This window comes from Antedon mediterranea, chromosome 7, assembly GCF_964355755.1.
Source record: "Antedon mediterranea chromosome 7, ecAntMedi1.1, whole genome shotgun sequence".
NCBI classification, from domain to species: Eukaryota; Metazoa; Echinodermata; class Crinoidea; order Comatulida; family Antedonidae; genus Antedon; species Antedon mediterranea.
This window is the reverse complement of record NC_092676.1, coordinates 15853830-15869982: the sequence shown is the minus strand read 5'-3', so window position 1 is coordinate 15869982 and position 16153 is coordinate 15853830. Positions and strand designations below refer to the sequence as shown.

At 32.4% G+C, this 16153-nt stretch overlaps 2 protein-coding genes across 2 annotated transcripts in view; one reads left to right on the top strand and one right to left on the bottom strand.

Moving 5' to 3' along the window:
- LOC140054178 (uncharacterized) overlaps window positions 1–11223 on the top strand; it is a 145787-nt gene extending 134564 nt beyond the window's left edge. The window contains exons 12-20 of the mRNA XM_072099072.1: window positions 1036–1230; window positions 1886–1961; window positions 2796–3111; window positions 3220–3337; window positions 3652–3874; window positions 4882–4991; window positions 6459–6630; window positions 6821–7001; window positions 7386–11223. Of these exons, the coding sequence (XP_071955173.1) occupies window positions 1036–1230; window positions 1886–1961; window positions 2796–3111; window positions 3220–3337; window positions 3652–3874; window positions 4882–4991; window positions 6459–6630; window positions 6821–7001; window positions 7386–9331 (3337 nt within the window). The 3' untranslated portion in view covers window positions 9332–11223. The remainder of the gene's footprint in view (window positions 1–1035; window positions 1231–1885; window positions 1962–2795; window positions 3112–3219; window positions 3338–3651; window positions 3875–4881; window positions 4992–6458; window positions 6631–6820; window positions 7002–7385) is intronic.
- Window positions 11224–13825: 2602 nt separating this feature from the next.
- On the bottom strand, window positions 13826–15349 carry LOC140055437 (E3 ubiquitin-protein ligase TRIM71-like). The gene has a single exon (XM_072100774.1). It carries the CDS (start codon window positions 15347–15349, stop codon window positions 13826–13828), a length of 1524 nt encoding a protein of 507 aa, XP_071956875.1.
- Window positions 15350–16153: the final 804 nt, after the last annotated feature.

Sequence of the window (16153 nt, the reverse complement as noted above, 5' to 3'; positions counted from 1 at the left end):
AAGATTCTTGACAACAGTTGAATTAATAATTTATAACATACATAGACAATTTTACAATCTTAAGTTTGCTTCTTGTCAAGTTTGATCATAAATTATTTATATATTAAAAATTATGGATTAATGCTGTACATTTTTATTTACACATGACCTTTAAGTCGTTTGTTTTACACATAAAAGTATTTTTCTGCAGTACTAGTTTTATTTTGTACTGGTATTAATTATGCATTTGACTCTAGTGTATGTGTTTTCCAAATGTCCGTCAATGTAATTGTATGTAATCATGAAATATACTCTACAATACAAATAAAAAAAAAGTTTGTGAATTGTCTGCTAGTTTTGGATCAGTTTTGTCAAAGTGGCTTAACTTTAATGCTCTTTACGTCATCACGATTCGGACATTCTATATTTAGAAAAATACCGACAATAAAAATCTGAAAATAGAACGTAGATTGATTGCGTATCAGAATGAGTTAATGTGTTGACATTTTTTTCGTCCATATCATTGTGAATTTTTTGTAATCACAGTACATATTTCTCAAAACTTACATTTCAATCTCTGTGGTAAACATTTTTTTTCGGAATACATTTGCAAAATAAAGAAATCAAGTTCTTATAAATGTTTTCAATGCATCCATTAAGGAGAGTATGGGAATAAATTTAACATTATGTATCTGGCAACAACAAGCCAAGAGAAAAGCTGGTAGATCTATTAAGTATGAACTGGTACAACGATTGTCGGCGGCGATTATTGATGCTGCTAACAAGCATTTTTTAACGGAAGCATGATATAATTTGTTGGATAATGCCCTTAAGGTGTGCTTTGGTACTAGTTGACTGTGCAAACCAATTCTTAGCCATAAACACCTACAAGCCAGTACTACTATTACAACATATAATATTTCACATACTAAAAATAAATCAGTATGAGTAAACGCCAATGTATGTATTTGCATCAACGTTGGAATTTATATATACATTTCAGTTGTGTTGGTAAGTGTTTAATAGATGCTAATGATGTGTTTATGTTCGTTTCAGTAAATCACATACATCATTCAAATTGAAGGCACGTTTGCGAGTAAGCGAGCTCTGGCTGTCAACCTGTATAGATGAGGTGTCTGAGGTGTCTAATCCCGCTGAGAAATCATTTGTACTTGGATGGCCTACTACTAGCTACGTGGTCACGTTCTCAAGTATAGCAATGAAGGAACTCTGGCAAAATCTACTTAGCAAGTCAGTACATTTGATTATTATATAAAAAGCAACAAAATGATGAAGTGTACTCCGTCTAAATTTAACTCCTCAAATTGAAGAATAGTTTTTAATTTAGCCTAACGATGTCTAATTAATTACTTCTGTGTTGTAAAAAAATGACAGAATTTAATATTGAGCATTGTACATAGAAACAGAGTGTACAATATGTTGACGTTTTCAAAATTAAATTGATCTAAATTCTCATGGAATAAAGTATTTTTAATATTTTCTATTTATAGTCTGCATTTCTTTTTTTATTAAAAATGCGAAAAATGTATTTTTCCTTAAAAAATGAAAGTGAACAGGCAAACAGAAAGGTGAAAAGTTTATTGACCAATTTGAAATAAGTTAATGATAAAACGAAAAGAAAAAAAAATCAAAACATACAGCTATGCTTTCTATGTAATCTAAACATAGCAATAAACAGGAAATATCTCGAAATATAAAATACTTTGAAACGGCGCTTGTGTTTTGTGCATCCTATGTCCTGCAACTTTGTTATTGTACTTTGGCGGGATGTCGTCTAACATGAAATAACTTGTGAAAACATGTATTTTATAATTAACTACGTCATCTGTGTATTGGATGATATAATTAACACTCGAATATTATATAAACAACATTTTTCTTTTAGACATATCACAATGGAAAAGGATAAAGAAGAACCGAAGAGCATTTCAGTCAAGATTCAGAGCAAGGAAACTAGTTCTGTGAGTAAACTGATTGTTTTATCAATACTTTTTGTTTTACTAGAAATTTAAACTATAGAGTATATATAAATTTACAGGCATAGAGAAACTCCAAACTGCCTAGTTATATAATCAAAATTAATTTTTAAATGATGGATCTGAAAAAAAATGATTACACTGAGACTTGATTCCTAAAACCTTCTGACTTTCTTACTGTACTTTTTTACCTCAAATTAATAAAAATGTACTTATATTATTATGTTTAAAATCAGAATTTCTTTTCTATAATATTATATAATTTCATAAAATAAAAACCATAATATCAAAATCACTTTGATACTTTACTAGAAAGTAAAAAAATTGACTTTTCCTTTAAAATTTAACATTATGTAAATGACCAATATTCCTAAAGTAATTAAAGTAGAACTTGAAGAAAATGATTATTAATTGGTCAACTTGTTAATATCGTATTACCTTATAAGGAAATTCTTCATTTGTGTTCAAGTTCAAGATAGGTGAATAAGCACAGTATGATCAAGTTATCACTATCACAACTATAAAAACAACTCATTTTAAATTTTTGTCATAAATAGGTGAAATATTTATAGATAAATGGTGAATAAAGAATTATATTTAACTCCATGACGTACATAAAACCGGTTTAAGTACGAGTTCTAAATTTGGAAATGTCAAATCTAACCAGAAGGAGGTTTAATGAGACGTCATCGTATTACTGGAGACTATTAACAACCGTTTCTAAGCTTGCTGCTATTTTGCGCGCCATAACTAATTACGAGTAGGTCATTCATTGGATTGGTCAGTATTTACTAACTTCTTTCACGTTTTCTTCCACAGTCCAAAGTATTTGAGATCACGAATACACAGAGCACGGAGCAAGTTCTTAGTTTGTGCTTAAATCAATTTGGAATTACAGACACGCAACTCAAGGACTATCAATTATGGGTGATGTCTGGCAAGGATAACCCATTTTACCCACTTATTGGACATGAGTTGCCGTTCTCTATAGTACTTAGTCATTTACGTGACGCTGCAGCAGCAAGTGATATATACGTACTACCAACAGACTTGACCATGGACACAGTGGCAGATGAATTTCAATGTAAATTTGTATTGAAGAGAGCACAAAATACGTCACAAGCAATAAACAATGGTAAGTTTATTTAATTATTTATTTTTAATAAAAAAAAATAATAAAAATAATAACTGCAACTTTAAATTTTGATAAACTCTTAAAAGCTTCTTTTTATATTTCTTTCAGACATTTCAAACAAAAGGGTGAAACCAAAACGAAAATCACCCTTGAAATTGGTATTCAGAAGAGGAACAAGTAAAACCGACTTGTTTGACACAACCCCATCACCATCTGCTGCTGGAAAGTAAGTAAACAATTTGTGGCGTTGTAGCTTGGTGGTTAAGATGCTAGCAAATAGCATGTTCAAATCATGCCAGAATTTTTTCCTTACAAAAGAACAAATTTACTTACTAATAACTTGTTAAAGACTTTGTTTTATATGTAGGGCAAATTTTTAATGCGTTGGCACATTGTAACCATGAAAAAAATTGGTGTCCTCAATTAAATAATTAAAAATAAATTTTTTTATAATTTTATAACAAAAGATTCATATGGAAATTAGTATGCAGGGTGTTTGTTGTAGTTTTTGAAAAAGAATATTATTGTATTATATTTCAGATTATTTGGTCTTCCGTTGTCTCAACTTTGTCCTGATAAATACCTTCCAAAGCCAGTGAGTGATATGCTAAGCCATCTCCATCAAAATGCTCCATTTACAACTGGTGTATTTAGAAAGTCAGCAAATGCAAGAATATGCCGTGAACTCAAAGAAAAGTTGGATGCAGGCATCGAGTGTTCTATGGATGATTATTCAACTTATGTGGTCGCTGCAACATTTAAGGTATGAATAATATTTATATATCTTTAAAGTTCCTTTACATTGTTGAGAATGGTAAAAGCATTTATTACACTATACTAGGTTGGTATAAATCACTATACTGCACATAATAAAAATTTTTATTGTTTAATCCCAATACTAACTTATATCTTTACTGGGCTCTCACATCTTCCTTTAGATGAGACATAAAGATGTTGATGCTATCTGCTAAAGACTTACTGATAAAGTTGCAGTCATTTAGTTTTCTCAAACTACAATGTTTGTGGATTAGCCAACCAATAAATGATTGCATTGCTTCCTAAATGATCTGAAGCAGAATCTAACTAGGATAATATTGTTGTTTTAATTGCACCTCAAGTTATATAACTTTTCCTTGAGTGATTACTAGTCCTTTAACTTCCTGTAATTGTCTTTTAAACTGAGGTGATTTAAAGATGTCCAAGTGTAGGTTTATTTTAACCTTTGTACAAACATGTTTTGATCTATTTATGATGACATGGTTTCAGCCATTTTGTAATTGAAACAGAAATGGTAAAAGTAGTAACATACATACATACTTGCCCATGGTCTGGGCAAATACCAGACCATAGAAATAGCATTTAACTTTTCATTGTTCTTTTACATTATGTTTTAACTTTACATATATTATATAGATTTTTTTCCTTATTTTGTGCATCTTTTTTAATGTAAGTTGAATAACCTCACAACCTGCCATAACATCCGAAAGAACATAATAGAATTAAATTAAATGTAATATGATAGAGTCATTTAGTTTAATGAGTACATTGTATTTCTATAGGAAACTAGATAACATTCTTATTATGGTTGGATCTACACATCACAATAGCATTTGGCTGCTTACAACCACTATCCATAACCACAAAATATAGTGGACATTATATTAAAATTGGACAATTTATTTGAAGGTGCATAGAACTACCCTGAGACATCACCCATACTACTTTAAATACATTTAATATTTATCAAACATGTTTGTCTGTTTTTTGTAGGATTTCTTGCGCAATATTCCCTGTTTTGTGTTGAACTATGACCTGTATGATAACTGGATGAACACTGTCAACATGTCTGGGGGAAAAGAAAAAACTGAAGCTGTTAGAAAGTAAGTTTGTTGCGTTTTATTTCTCTAATTAAAATAGATTATGTTCGAATGGAGTTTTAGAAGAAAAAACAAAGGTTGCACTACTTATGAATGACATCAACTGTATTAAATGGGTGTTACGGATAGGACAAAGTAAGTCACAAAAAGCAAAAGTAAATCATTTTATAATTAAGGATGACTTAAATAGGAATATAGAACTCAAGATCTAATTGCTAATGACAATTATTGGTTTCTTAGTCATTTAACATAATATAAGCGAAACAGTTAGACGATTGTGTATTTTATTTTAGGTGTGCACTCTACATGGGTCTCATAAGCTTTCTACCAAATCAGATCTCATATATTGTTATATTACATAGCCTATGTAAATACGCGAACGTGATTGGTTGAAACTGCATCACATGACTACCGCTGCGAGGATCGTAAATCGTATATATCCTCGAGAACGATGATATTGACTGTGTAATTTTCGCATAATAATCGTGTCCCCTGTCATTAATCATATAAATTCTTGAGTACGATGATATTGACTGTGTAATTTTCGTGTACAACACTCACGTTTGCCGATAAATAAACAAAAGTCATCTACTGATCTTGAACTTGCGATGCAATTGTCACTCCATCACAAGACAACGTTTCAACCGCTGTGCCACGAAACTTGCTTGAAGTAATTAATCTTCTAAACTATTTAAGCTATGCATACATAGCGCCCTCATTTGTTATTATTCCACCCTAAATGTGATGAAACACAGTTTGTGATTGGTCAATTACTCACGGTAGTAACCTAGTAACTAGTACGCGCTGAACATCCGGTGATTCGGCTCCTCGAAGATCGCGAGAAGAAGACGAATTGTTTATTCGGCCTACCTGATTATAATATTATTATTAATAGGCTTATTGATGGAAATTCTCCTGTTAATTTAAACGACCTAGGCCTAAGTGAATATTTTATTGCCAAGGAATCATTAATTAGTAATTATCTGTATATTATTCTTCGCAAGGTAAGGTGTCTAGGCAGGCTTGTTTAAATACAATACAAATACTAGTATAGGAGGCCTAGCCTAGCTTCACCCAACCCAGCAGACTTGTTCTTGGCTATATAATATAACAGATATTGCCTTTTATATCGGTTAATATAAGATTTGACATCCCCGAGGGAATGATATTAAGTTCGAGGGAATATATATTTCCTGAAGCGCCAGCTGAGGGAAATATATATTCCCCGAGAACTTAATATCATTCCCGAGGGGATGTCAAATCTTATATTTAACCTCTAAGCAGTCAATATCTGTATAATATTATTTAGGTGTGCACTCTACATGGGTCTCATAAGCTTTCTACCAAATCAGATCTCATATATTGTTATATTATTGTTATTGATGTTGGATTACTCTAGCCTTAAATACAATCCTGATAAGAGGGCTGCTCAGAACTTGTTTAACAAATTTGAATAATCATATTTTGCAGGTGCGTAGAACAGTTACCCAAAGAGAATTTTGAGTTATTGCGCCATTTTTTCTGTGTTCTGCATTTCATCAATGAAAATTCAAGTGAAAATAGCATGACTGCATACAACTTAGCGATCTGTATAGCTCCCAGTCTGCTCAATCCAGCTTCTACCAGTAACCCTATGGTACAGGTATGAGCATCATTTTCTTTATATACTTTTGTTTTCAGATTCAACCAATACACAGTATGTGAACTGCTATTTTAAATGGTCAGTGTGGCTATGTTGTGCTGAAAAGGGGTTATTGGTCACCCAACCAAAATACCACCTATTACTAGTATACAATTGTTTCAGTCCTAATAATATACTATTACTTTGATAGGCTCAAGCAAGTAAAATGGTTCCCAAATTGGTACAGTACATAATTGAGGAGGCTAGATCCATTTTTGGTGCTGACATATTACGGATATTTGGAGGCAAACCATGGAGGAAGCAAACGGAAGGAAAGAGGCTTGATTCTAGTGGTGATTCTGACAGTTTACATAGTGGTCATGATGTCAATGGTAAGGCAATACTATGTTTTATTAAGTATGTTTCAGTTATTGGTAACAGGAAAGAGTACATGGTAAAACGAAAGGGTACTGGAGAGGAAAAAAGACATTCTGATATTGGCTGATTTTTTTAAACAATCAAATCCCATTAAGGGCTTAGTAATGGTAAAGAGTAATGTTTCAGAATGCAGAAAAGAGCAATTAAATGATTGCAAAGATTGTCATACGTTTTTGCTTGCTTTTATGGGTTTTTTTGGTTACAGTTATTATCAACTATTTTTACATACATTTCATTTCAATGAAATTTACTATTATTAAATGTAAATAATAGATAAAAATATAGAATTAAAATTAAACAACTGCTAAAGCTAACAATTGTTAAACTTGTTTTTACAGGCTCATCATTGGACAGTCTTGATAGGTATTGCATTCAAGATGAAAATCACCAACATAAAAATTCAGCGATGTTATCACCCTCAAGTCTGAGTCGCGACTCTGGACTGACATTAAGTGACTCACAGTTATACCCTGAATCAGATACAACTGATACAACAGACTCTGGAGTTGATGCTCGTGAAAAATGCGGTTCCTATAATAGTAATAGTGGTGTGCGTCCACCATTGCAACACAGCATGAGTGCATCGCAGCTACATCCTCACCAGATTGAACACGACTCGAAACATCCTGTTGCTCTTAACCTGTCGGCTGAGTTACGTAGACAATCGGATCCAATTAAAAGCAAAGGAAAGCAGCCACGAATTAACAACAAATCAAGACGATATTTATTAGGAGAAGCTGAGCATGAATTGGATTTGACATCTGATGTGATTCGTACATTAGAGGACTTGGACCTTGAAGGAGCAAGTTTATTTGATGAGGGTAAATATGCATACCATGAGGAGGAAAGATCAAAAACCACTGCGTTGTCACTTAACTTTGCACAAAATAGAATGGGCAGTAGCGCATTATCTGAATCATTCCCATCACCCAGGTATTCAAGGCAGTCGTCGGAACAATTACATTCAAAGGTTGATATACGGCCAGCCACAGATATGGCAAATAGAAAGTATAATATTGATGACAGAAAAATGACCTACGATACAGTTTCCAGTCAAAAAAATATTTCTGATAAAAACAATTGCACTCCCGGTCATAGTCGACGGTCACATAATAGTGCTCCATCACATGAATCACGAGGGAATGTCCATAGAGTTTATCCATCTGATCGAGCAGGTGAATTTTTTCCATCACATGCAACAAAATCTGCATTCACAAGGCCGGCGCGCCAACAAAAACCTAATGGCAAAGAAGAAATTAAAAAAGCTCAACAACCAACTATTTTGAGATCGCAAAGTGAAACAGTTGTACGACAATACAATCGAAGATCAACGGAGGACAGTTTGGTAAATCCATCAACAAGTTTAAGTAAAATTGCAGAGCTTCAGAGATCACATCCACCAACATACCATGAGACAATGAGTCGCAAAAAACTTTTTGAACAGACAATGGAGTCTAGTGATCATGCGTTACTGATTAAAGTAAACAAACAAAATGAGAGAGATCAGAATGATAATTCATGGTCTAAGGGACCTGCTGAAATTGGCAAGCAGCAATCAAAGTTACAACTTGGTTTGAAGAGACCAATGTACAGGCTTCCTCCACCAAGAAGTTACAGTCAAGAGAAATTCTCAATGCATTACGAGGATGGTATATTATATCATGAGTCCGACTCTGAATCAAGTGAAAGTGGAACCATCAGCGCAGAAGACTTGCGTCTAACAATGGCTGATGTATCATGGGATAGGCATTTGCAGATCGCTCCTGTGCATCGAAGCAGCAGTGATCGTATCACAAATGAAGAAAAGCATGCTCCGTTGCAGAGGAGTTACAGTGATTCTATTGAGGCAAACAAAGATTTACCAGATCTTGTTTCAGATCAAAAGATAAAAAGCAAGATTGACAATGCACAAGTTGTGTCTACGTTGTTTTATGGCCAAGATCATGTATTTGACTCAACTAAAAATAGAGTTGTTAATAACACTGTACAGAACTCAAATAACAGTTCAAATAATTTCTATCCGGTTCAACGGAGTTCAAAGTTGAACTCAAATAGATTGAGTTCAAACAGTTCTACTTATTCTACAGATTCTGGACTGAGTCCACAGACAAAATACTTTCCAGATATGACACACAATTCAAAGCCTATTAACGGCATTAGCAAAGATGCATTACAAGAACGACAGACATTTAAGGGACGTAGTCAGCAAGGTAGCACCGACTCGGGTAGCTACATGGATGAAGTTGGCAATTATGAGTTTACCACTGAAGAATCGTATGTGTAAATTGTTAACAAATAATAGATATTAGAATATTGAACTACCTCAATTATGGGAAGTAATCTACATTCATAAACTGAAATGAAATATTGTAAAACAACGTGTTTCAGTTTTTAGATTACTTATTTTGTATGCATGTGTTTTCTATGAGTGGTAGGATGTAGTTGTAAGATTTGTTTATGAGGTGCTATTGTGCTTAGAAAAAACTAATTATATAGTAAGGAAGAGTTGCACAACAATGGTTTCAGTGATCAGGTATCTAAGATCAAATAATATGAACTCATAGTTAATATGGAGGAAAAAAATTCATACCAAGTACAATTAAGGGTGAATTGAGAGGACAGTTATTGAATTGGTAATTTACTGTAGTTAAGTAATATTAGTCTGAAATCGTGATACTGATTGGGGCAAGAAAGTTTTCCAAACCCAATCAATTTCAATATGCTGTTACTACAAAAAAAATCCCAAGATAATCAGATATGATAACAAATATTTTGATAAATTAATTTGTAGTACAGTATGTTAAATTGTTATATCACAATTATAAAAGTTGATTATAAAGAATTGAATATTACTACTTTAAGTTTATTTTGAATGATAATAAAGGTAGTCTGTGTCTTGTTATACAGTAAGTTTAATCAACAAATTAAGTTAATATCTGAAACAAAGTTAGAACACACCTCAGTCCTAGATTGTCAAGAGCCACTTCAGTTTTCATGTATAATATATTTTCGATAATGTGCCCTATTATTGGAATTAATTTCTCAAATAATCTTTGTACATAAAAAATTGCAGCTTTTATAATACCTATTCATAACAATTTTAAATTTACCATTTTGTTTGTATCTGAACAAAATGTTTGCACTGAAGAAATATTATGCATTATTGATAGTATTATGATCATATACACAGGGTATTCAATTCAAAATATTTCAATCGTAAATTAACACAACTCGACTGCATCATTTATTATTTTTTGAATAGAAATTATTTTATAGATAATTGTTATTGTATTCCTGCTTAAATCATTCAAATAAATGTATATCATAATCATGAATACACAATAAATTATATTTCCTGTATTGATTTTACCATTTTAACAGGTAATACCTTGTTGTATCTATATGTAAATATCAAAACTTAAGAAACATATGTCTTGCCTTTAAATGTGTAAGTTTTATTATATATTCATTTTTATAATAATTTTTTATAGATTTCAGCTTAATATTGTTTTTTTTTTCTATTGATGATGTATTATCTTAATGAATAGAAACATGTAATACGTTTTGTAATGTGAAATGTTGAACAAATGTTATGTTATCGATGTCATTTTTAATGTCAATATTGTAGTATTGTACAAACAAGAAATTCTTCCAAAATGTGTTGTTATAGACAAAACTGTACAATATTAAGTATACAATCTTTATCATATAATTTGATGATAAAATTATAGTATTTTTATCTATATACTGTCAATAGATAAATGTTAATTATGTTTTCCACATTTTTGGAGTCAATACTAGTTGTTAAAAATGATTAAAAGTCAACAACTCAGATGTACAGTAATATGCAAGTTTAGAATATAAACATCCATGTCAATAGAACTTCTGATTGGCTACTTATGAATGGTTGTCATTATAGCTAGCTTTCTTACTTAGTATTGTGTAATCAGGAACAACTTGTTCACACTAGTTACAACAGGGACTTGTTTCCTGGTTAGAATGTGTATTTGTGTATAGCATATATTTACAAATATTTTTATTTTCTTTCAAATGAACTTGTACATAAAGCGTTTCATTGTAATAATATGTACATACAAGTAAGCATTATCATTTCCTATATACCATACCTGTTTGCGTATGTAAACCGCATAATTTATCTCCAATAAAATGTTTCCAAACTCATTTTTAGTTTATCTAACTTTTGTGTGTTGGGATAAGATTATCAATGTTAGAATATTGCCCTTTTATTTTTTGACATAATGACATGCGTAGTGGTCTGCGCATGTTACCTCAATACATCATTTAAAAAATTTTCAAAAATATCCCTGTGCTATAGTACAGGAAAATTTTAGGAAATTGTTCAAATTTCAATCATCTTTTTTACATAATGATATGGATTTTCCCTCAGTACATCACCTTAAAAAATCGTTTTATTTTTTCGAAAATATCCCTGGAAATTTCGGAAAATGGTCAAATTCCAGCCCTTTTATTAACATTATTTTGGTACTATAACGACATGCACAGAATCAAATAAAGTGGTCTACGCATGTTACCTCAAAACATCAGTTTAAAAAGCTGTTTGACAATTTTTCGAAAATATCCTTAATTTTAGGAAAATGGTCAAATTGTTATCATTTTTTTTACATAATGATATGCGCAGAATCAAATAAAGTGGTGTGCGCATTTTACCTGAAAAGATCAGTTTAAAAAGCTGTTTGACAATTTTTCAAAAATATCTCTGTGCTATAGTACAGGGAAATTTTAGGAAAATGGTCAAATTTCGTCATTTTTTTTACATAATAATATGCACAGAATCAAATAATGTGTTCTGCGCATGTTTCCGCAGTACATCTCTTTAAAAATCTTTTTTTTTTCCCGAAAATATCCATGTATTATAGTACAGGAAAATTTTTGGAAATTTGTTAAATTTCGATCATCTTTTTTACATAATGATATGCACAGAATCAAATAATGTTTCCTCAGTTCATCACTTAAAGAATTGGGGATTATTTGGAAAATATTTCAGCTCTTTTATTTTGTTAACATAACGACAATCTCAAAAATTGCCAAATGTTTTTCATAATGGTAAAAATAAAAAACAAAATAAAATGATTAAAATTCTGGTATTTTTCGAAAAACTCATGGATTTTCTATCAAAAAATAGCAAAAATACAACTTTTAAAAATTAAGTTATTGTGTGCCAATACTGCTATACCTGTATTTTAGGCTTTTACTTATTACTCACATTATGTAAATTATTTTAAAAGCTTATCATTTTTTTAGCCATTTTTCGACAAATCACAAAATATGATTGAAGAGAGATTAGAAACGAATGTCTTTTAATACTGTTACATTATATACATTACTATTTAGACCTAATTAACATTTTATATGAGCATTCAAACGAAAAGGTTTTTTTTAGTTATTTTAAAAACAAGGGTAACAAAGAAACATAAGAACGTCGGAAGTAATTCAACGATAACATTTATAATTATGATATTCAATATCATCGTCTTTTTTTTCTAGCAGCAACAATTACTTCATATAATAATAATACAATTATAGATTATACAACTTTATCTATAGAAGTGTGCGTTGTAATTTTTTTTAAACAACCGCAAGCATGTATTTATTTTATTTCAAATATAAGTAGAGCTGATTTTGGTTAAAATGCATACTGTATCTGTAAACATGTACTCTTCGCTGTGTATATTACCGTATTGATTCTGTTAAAAAGTGCCACGCATCGATGTGTAACGATGTATTCAATAGAGAGCTGTTTGTCAGGACACTTTTGAATGGTTTGTCTATTCAGACGATGTATTCAATAGAGAGCTGTTTGTCAGGACACTTTTGAATGGTTTGTCTATTCAGACGATGTATTCAATAGAGAGCTGTTTGTCAGGACACTTTTGAATGGTTTGTCTATTCAGGTCCTGTTAAAAAGTGCCACGCATCGATGTGTAACGATGTATTCAATAGAGAGCTGTTTGTCAGGACACTTTTGAATGGTTTGTCTATTCAGGTCCCGGTTGTTCAATTTTCCTCTCTATTATTTACCTCCGCCAAGGAGTTTTGTTTGTTTGTTTGTTTGTTTGTTAGCAGGATTACTCAAAAAGGATTACAAGATCTTTACCAAAATAAATAGACAGATAGATATGTGGTCAAGGACCATTCCATTAAATTTGGGGACCATTTGGGACCACAGTCCCAATTCTGGACCACTTTTTAGTATACTTGTTTAGACCTGCTAGTGTTAAAAGATAGGACAGAATTTTTCAAAAGCGGGCGAGCAGTCTTAAAGTAACAAGTAAACTGAAATTGCATTTTCTCGAGAACTACTTGTCCAAAAAACTTCATTTTTGAACAAGAGGCAAGAGTTATAATTTGTGATTGTAATTTTCAAACGTTTTTTGATGCGAGTAGTTTAAAAATCCTATTTCTTTTCAAATTCACTGGTTTGATTTTCGCGTTGCTGTTCTATTGTTAGTCAACTGAAGCTATTGTTAATTGAAAAGGCTTGTTACATAACCATTACACCAAACTCGCATACACATGCTTGTAATGAAATTAGCCTAAATCACAAACAGCATTAAGACACACACAAATATATATATATATTTTTTTTACCAGACAAATTTTATGTAGGAGAATTTTACAGTAGGCGGAGGCATGCCCTCTCGGAGTGGCTTTCTAGTTGTCTTAATGGTCAGATTCTGTAAGTATCTAGAGTAGCCAAGTATAAAAGAGTAGGCCAATTTAAACCATTTTACGATATTTACTTTTTCCATCCTGCTTTTCTTTGTTCTGACTTTACATGTTTTGAAGATGATCCTGATTTCTTTTGTGTGCTATTACTTCCACCTTTATCATTTTTGTGTTGACCTTTGCTATTTTTGGGGTATATGCTAATTACCTTTGGCGAACCCTTCACGTCATTATTGAAAAGTCGAACTGATAAAGTGTGTTTACCAAGAGAAGTTGGACTCCATTCGTATTTGAATTTACTACCTGAAGTTGTTTCACCATTTAAAACTGTCTTATGGTCATTAGGACTCGTAATTTCCACATCTGGCGACGTTCCACAAAGTGCAACCTTTGAATCATTTTTATCTTTAATTACGATGTTAAACTTAACGTCAGAGCCAATCTCGGCTTCATCTGGACAACCATTGAGTTGTGAATGACAACCAACTGCAGATGTACAGAATACAGTGCAGATTAGTTCTGCTTTTACAATATCGTCTATTGGTTTCTCGTCCAGTTCCACTCTAAGGTACGAGTTCTCAATTGGCTCAACTTCAACTTCCGAGTAATCTGGTTTCTTTTCTTTAAATTGTTCGTACCATTTTTTACTAGCATCTAGGAATACCTCTGGGTTCTTGCATTGCATTAATGCGTCGATGTATGCCGTCGTCATGTCCATTTCATTCATGCGACGATCCATGTCATCGAGCTGTTTGTCAAGAACATTCACCTTTGTGTTGTATTTTGCGGTGATATCATCAGCTAATTCATTTTGCAGCCTGTCTATGTGTTTTCTCAAATCATTCGACCGTTCTGTTATTATTTTTATCGCTTCCTCTTTTGCTTTAGTGAGTTTTTCTCTTGTTTCAAAGATTTTCTTTTCAGCTTTGGTTAGTTGCTTGTATTGTGTGGCTACAAACAATTGTTCTTCGCTAAGTTCTTTTTTGTCTGTCTCGATAACCTCGTTCATGCTGTGTAAATTATGCTCTGTACGGTCATGGTCTGTCAACGTGCATTTGATGCACACCGGTGTATCACAAGTTGAGCAGAAATAGTCTACAGTACAATCTCCATGATGCGACTGCGAACACTTTGTTGGACGAAGAGAAAGACGCTCTGATGCCGACATCTGCTGGTATTCTTTCAGTTTCACCAGCGTGTGATTCATTGTTGAAGGAATTTTGCGATGGTTATCTGCATCTCGGTCACAAAGACAATGGTTACAGTGGAAGCATTTCTCGGTTGCTTCAGAGTCACACAATGAGCATACTTGATCAGAAAGTTCTTCATTTTTGCATTCAAGTGTACGATTAATTAGTACATCTGTTTGTAAATGCTCAATGTCTTTTTCAGAGCCAGAGAATTCAGTTCCGCATATTGTGCATTTCGGTTTCGAGCCGTCCAAGTCTTCAATATACAAACGTAAGCATTTTAGACAGAATGTATGTAGACACGACAACGTTCTAGGATCTTTGTATTGCTGTTTACATAAGGTACACTGAATTATACTGCATCGTGCTTCTTCTTCGTATTTACTGGCAGCGTCTGATGCCATTTCAATGATATTCTATATAAGAAAATAATTATAATGACGTTAACTTTTTGAAAAAACAACTAGCACATAGCAGTGTAAAATACAAATTTCATAGAACTGCTTGCATTTTACAGTCGGATCTTCGTCGGTTTAAAATAAAAACAAATAAACATATTCCAAACCAGAACCCTTTTATTGGGGGCCACCATTCTCGTATAATCTTACACCTCCCTTTCGCTAACATCGATGTTTCAGAAATAGTAATTTCAGACAAGCGTATAAAATACCTTCCCACTGAATTATGTATTTTTTTATCGTTTTCATATACAAAATACTGAATAACGAACAAAAAAGCCGCTTTATTTGCGATATAAATGAATAAATAAGATCGTGGTAGACTACAGAGGGTATACTCACGTTAGGTTTTATTCTGATGATCCTGATTTGTATACGTAAAATAAACTGTCGCAGGTTTCAACGGATAATATTACGATCTACACTGTTATATAGTAAATGAGGCATAATTGGCTTACTCTTTCAATTTATGAACTACTATATTATTTTGTTGTGTTTATATCGATTGTTACTATGGTAATATTTATAGGTTTCATTTGTTCTTTGAGTTTGTTGATGGAGGGTGAAATATGGCTATCAATATATCGCAGCACACACTGTTGCCGCGCTCAATCATCAGGGTGAAATATGGCTATCAATATATCGCAGCACACACTGTTGCCGCGCTCAATCACCAGGGTGAAATATGGCTATCAATATATCGCAGCACACACTGTTGCCGCGCTCAATCATCAGGGTGAAATATGGCTA